The sequence below is a fragment of the Contarinia nasturtii genome, unplaced genomic scaffold (genome assembly GCF_009176525.2).
Source record: "Contarinia nasturtii isolate CC-2019 unplaced genomic scaffold, AAFC_CNas_1.1 Cnas_scaffold_493, whole genome shotgun sequence".
NCBI classification, from domain to species: domain Eukaryota; kingdom Metazoa; phylum Arthropoda; class Insecta; order Diptera; family Cecidomyiidae; genus Contarinia; species Contarinia nasturtii.
Genome location: NW_022197846.1, coordinates 3,526,503 through 3,532,249, shown reverse-complemented (window position 1 = coordinate 3,532,249; position 5,747 = coordinate 3,526,503). Strand labels below are relative to the sequence as shown.

The following is a 5,747-nucleotide window of genomic DNA, read 5'->3' as shown; positions in this document are numbered from 1 at the left end:
TCTCTCTCTCTCTCTCTCTCTCTCTCTCTCTCTCTCTCTCTCTCTCTCTCTCTCTTTCTCTCTCTCTGTGTGTGTGTGTGTGTGTTTGTGTCTCGCAATTGTGTGAAACGTTGTTCATTCAGTTCGTTAGAATCGTGTATGCAAATGTCCAAGGACAATGATAACGCGGTGCGCATATTGAATTGCAAAATGAAACTCTATCTCTCGCACTTAAAAAAGATATGATGAGGAAAATATGTATGTGTGTGTGTGTGCAATTGCCAGTGCAAATGCGAATATGGATGTTTGTTCCGCGTGCTGTGGGCCCATTGAATGTTACGATGACATAGAAAATGAAAGAGTGTATAGCAAACAAATGAATGAACAATGCTTTTAATATATTATCTGTGTATGTTTTGCATTTTGTGTTTTACGACAGGTTGGTCTAGTGCACCGGATGAGAAGGCTACCAAATATCGTTTAACCATTAAGGACATACAGCAACAAGAATCTGGAACATATACTTGTACATCACCACGCGGTCTAACCAACAGCATTCTCATTACTGTCGCAAGTAATTTATACGCGCAAATTCTTTCTCCATTTCCAATATGAGTCGAGTTAATTTGTGCTAGTAATACATTTGTTCGACTCTTTGCTGAGATGGGGATAGAACTACAGCAAAAGAAAGAAAGATAGAAAGTGATAAAAAGCATTTAGAATATTGTTTCTTTTTGCCTTTGAAAGTTTCATTGGACGCCTAAGCGATTTGGATTTTAGCGCTCTCATTAGTTGATTTCTTGTGGATTTAACATTGGCTTCCGTTTTATCTAACGCAATTGCAAAATAACCACAAAGATTTAATGTACCATTTTATTATTGCATGGCCCGCTTTTCTGCCTTGCACGAGCCGTGTGCACGACACGAATTCAATGTATGGTTTTGGCTATTTGCTGTCAGAAAATGAAAACGCCATGCAAAATCGAGAAAGAGAGTGCGTTATTCAAGTAGTGCGCCATTAAACACTGAAACTTTTACAGTTTTTTCCTCGTTTTTTTAATGAGTGTGTTAAAAAGCAAACTAACTGGCTAACAAGATGCTAGCGAACGATGCTGAATGCATGCATTTTAATAATTATTTTTTTATATGACATACGATTTTCTTTATTTTCTCTGTCTCGCACTCTACAGTGTCAACATGTCAAGAACAACCAACTCCAATACCACCATTAACTTTACAACTCGAAGGATTGAAACTGGGTCAGCGAGTACTGTATTCATGTCCAGTTGGTTATTCCATTCAAGGCATATCAAATGCAACTTGCTTAGCATCTGGTAAATATTATTTACATTTATCATGCATGCATAAAACATATGTATTTCAATAATTTCAATCGATAAAATGTGTAGTTTTATGTTATGGAATACACATACACATGCAATTCTATTAAAATAGGCTTTAACTTTAAATAACTATATATTATAAAATATGCATTTTATTTAATTGAATTGTTAGGCAATTGGTCATCACCGCCACCAACGTGCAATCCAATTCAATGTCCGTCGCTATTTCTCGAAGATCCTCATTTAAGTTTAACCGAGCTAAATACATCAGCATGGGGCAAAGCCGTTTTCAAATGTTCATGGGGCTATCGTTTAAGTGGTCCGCCAAGTTTGGAGTGTGAATCAAGCGGTTCATGGAGCGGTCCAGTACCACGTTGCAGAGGTAAGAGCACGTTTTAACACAAGTGGATGACGAAACAAAAAAAATAAAATAAAATAAAATAATAGAGTAAAAGAATATATAGACAATTTGAGGTTTTTAAGCACGTATAATGTAATAAATGTTGTTGAATCCTTATTAGCAATTCAATGTGCTCCACCACTTATACCAATAAATGGTCGGATCGACGGAGCGAGCGTATCAGCGAACCATCGAAAGTATTCGGTTGGCGCTTTGGTGACATTTAGCTGTAATGAAGGGCATTTACTCGTTGGCGAAGCCAGTATCGTTTGCACAGAAAGTGGATTTTACTCGTCACCACCACCGTTCTGTGAGTAATATTTTTGTTTATTTCGAGTTTGATACTCGGCATGAGCGTGTGTGTATTTGTATGTGCGCGTGCGATAGAGATATAGATAGTAGAAAAAATGAGAAGAAATTTTGCATTGGATCACAATACATGAAAAACTCAAGCACATACACTGTACACCATATGATACATTCAATTAAATTTTATTTAATATGCATATGAAGCCATTTCCATATCGATTTAATTAATCGAAATAATGAACAGAACCCGGCAAAATGTGACATCGGTTCAGTGTCAGTGTGTTTTACTGCACCGTGTGTTATTTCGTTATTCGCGCATTTTCGTGTGCATGGACTCCAGAAAAATTGACTACATTCTTTTTCTATCAGCGGCCGCCATGAAAACCTGGCACAAAAATAGACGATACATAGAGAGTGAGAGCGACACAGAAAAACACGCATATCATCTCTTCATTTAAATGCGAATATCGCGCGTTTTATACTGTGTTTGGCACATAAGCATTCGCAGATTTTAAATTATTGCCACTCAGCGTCCAGCGCAAATTTTTAAGCTCTTTACGGCCATAAAGTTGAATTTTAATGGTATCTCATAATTTATATTTAATGAAACTTGATGTAATATTCACGAAATTGCCCTGATTCGATTAAATTTAATGCATAAAACATTCTTTAGAATAAAAGCTTTTCAGGCTGTGTGTGCTGAATTCTTTTTTTAATTTTCTAGCTTAATTGTTGAAAACTTTATCGAAGGGAAAGTGATGCAGTGTTGCAAAAAAAGAGGAAATATAGAAAATCTAAGATATCAAACACTGTATTGAAACAATGCTAATAATAACAATATTATTGCATAGCATTCGATGAGTGAGTGTGGTTATAATGCAAGTCGCATAATGACGTGTTTATGCTTACTCTCTCTTTCTATTTATCATTGCGGAAATTATTTTGTGTGAATCTCATATACAACAAGAAATTGAACGTGATTTTCTCGTGTTTTGAGTTTGGAATTTTAATTTTACTGCCTGCACACATTTATTTGATGTTCGAATCACATATACGACATAACGTATTTATGATTAATTATTCGGCACAGTATCCATGCCATTGTGCATCCAATATAATTGTATTTGTTTCATATATGCGGTTATATTTGACAACAGTTTTTGGGACTTCGTTTTTGTATGTAATTGGTTTGGGAATTCATTATTGTCTACATAAATTTTATTCACTTTTCGAAATCATCGCACGAATACAATAAAAACAACGACGACAATGATGATGAAAAAAGACATGAGAAACCTATACACCGATAATGTTACCGTCTCAGCAAGTTATTGAAGTTGCAGAATTTTTAATGGATGTGCTGAAAAACTTTTATTTGAATATATTTTCGACGGTTTATTTACATTTAAATTGTGCTTCTCTTTCTTTTCACAACAAAAAGGCAAAAGTCAATGCCCGTATCCGGGAGATCCCCCGAATGGTTTGATAGCACCACTCAAATTTCACTATGATCCTGGCGATTATTTGAGCGTTCAATGTCGACCCGGTTTTGTTGAATATGGTACAAACACAAATGGACCACCCGAAAGACCGAGGTAAGTCTGAATTCCACTAAAACAAATGTTAAAACAAACATCAGAAGTCTGGCATTCGAGGCAGTTTCCGTGACGATTTTATTACCGCTTTTTAGATGTTTGCCGGATGGTAATTGGTCGGGTCCAGTTCCACAATGCCGTAACTACGAAGAAGTCTAATCTAAATAAAACCTACAATCCGATGCAAAACAGAAAGTTTATCTCTCAATAAACACAGATTATCCAATTTTCCTCTAACATTTTACAAATTTAAAATCCCAATTGTTTATAATTATTAAGAAAAAAAATATTTAAATGAAAACAACAACAAAAAAAAGAATATTCTAATTATATCAATTGAAAGATAGATTAGCTGATAACCCAACTACAAAAAGCTGAAAATACAAAAAAAAAAAACATTCCATTAGTTGGATTTGTTTGATCTCGTATCAATTTTACAAGAATTTGCATTCCAATGTAACATATATATAAAGACGAAAATATCAAATCAAAGTATTAATTTTAATACAATGTAAGCATATCAAAGGAAATGAAAATCAAACGGACAAATGTTTGGAACGAAGAATATAAATACGAGTATGAAAGAGAAACAAAATAGACATAGATTGAAAAATAGACAAAGCTAAAAAAAAAGTTTTATCAAATGTTTTGCAAACGAAGTCGTAACACACACTGTGCATCATATGGTGGCACGGTGAGACAGAGCGAGAGCAAAAATGGAGTGAAGTATACATAGTTTTTCAATGAGAATAGTTTATGTATTGTACATAAGTGCATGAGCAATATATTTTCTTCTTCTTGGTCAATCCAATTTTATCATGACAATTATTAGTTTTAAAAGTCCAATGATATCTTTAACAACAACAACAAATTATTAAATACAATATTCGCTGTTCAATCAATAGATTAGTTTCGATCGAAAGTATTTTGGGATCGAGCCATTTCTTGAGCTAAAAGTGACAGCGAATTTGTTGTTTGGCACAACTATGTGAAAGATTAAGAGCAACAACGATAATAACTGAAACAGCAACTGCAGTACACACAATTTCATTTTCGTTTTTGCGTTCATTTAATGGCAACAAGTAATGTAACACGTGTAATGATTTTTAGTGGCAATAAAATACTGAAGTTTCAAGAACAAACCAAATAACCAGTAGTTTTACTTGAATTTCATTCAGTTCATTCGGCTGAAACGCATATTGCGACTATGATGACGGTCTGTGGCACCAAACGATGAAACGGTGTCGAATGGAGCGACAGCAACAATAACAGTGTTGAAAACGACAATCGACTTTTTTTCACTCTCGGCTTGATGTTTTTCAACATCAGTATAAAGTCGAGAAAAGAGTCGAAAGACTACTAGCATATCGAAAAATGTGCGCTGATTCAAAGGTAAGTGAGGATTTTTTTTCTTGAACGCAGACATAAAATCGTACGATGTCATAGAGCGACTAATTGCATTGAATATACTAAATAACGGGAAAAATGTGCACAGCATCTACACACTACAGTGCATAACAATACTTTGGTGCTCATGCATAATAAGAAATGTTGTAATAATAACAACAACAATAAAAGGACAACGAAAACGACGACGACGACGACGACGACGACAAACATCAAGTCTCGCCACTCGAACTCAGTTCAACACATAAAATATTCAGCCGCACTGCAGAACATTTCATAGACACTTCATTCAGTGTTTGTCATTCGTATATTGAAGTGTGTTTTAAATAAATTAGCTCTATATTTTGTCTTTCATTGAAAACGGCATATATGTATTTGTTGAGAAATTTTGCTTATTAAAATTCTAATTTAATTTGCTACATATTGACATTCTGTTGGAATTTATTTTACATTTTCGTCAAACGTCTTTTCACATAAAATTAAAAAAAAAAAAAAATAAGAAATACACATTGAAAGAGAAAATCATGGCCTGTGACATAATTACCGAAAGTCTAATAAAAGGGATCATAGTGGCCAGTTCAAGAACGGGTATCAAGTTGGAGCAAATTGCAAGTACGTATCACGATTATAAAATGAATTACGCTGAATTATAAAAAGAAAAAGTGAGAACGAATAATTCCAAACTGGATATACATATATATATATATATATATA

General features: G+C 34.2%; 1 protein-coding gene across 11 annotated transcripts in view; it reads left to right on the top strand.

Moving 5' to 3' along the window:
• Positions 1 to 4,773, top strand: part of LOC116339316 (locomotion-related protein Hikaru genki) — a 43,941-nt gene extending 39,168 nt beyond the window's left edge. For all 11 annotated transcript variants that reach the window (XM_031765136.1, XM_031765132.1, XM_031765126.1 and 8 more), the window contains 6 exons: positions 419 to 553; positions 1,170 to 1,313; positions 1,495 to 1,704; positions 1,844 to 2,032; positions 3,473 to 3,626; positions 3,722 to 4,773. In XM_031765136.1, coding sequence (XP_031620996.1) covers positions 419 to 553; positions 1,170 to 1,313; positions 1,495 to 1,704; positions 1,844 to 2,032; positions 3,473 to 3,626; positions 3,722 to 3,785 — 896 coding nt within the window. In that variant the 3' untranslated portion in view covers positions 3,786 to 4,773. The remainder of the gene's footprint in view (positions 1 to 418; positions 554 to 1,169; positions 1,314 to 1,494; positions 1,705 to 1,843; positions 2,033 to 3,472; positions 3,627 to 3,721) is intronic.
• The last annotated feature ends 974 nt before the right edge of the window (positions 4,774 to 5,747 follow it).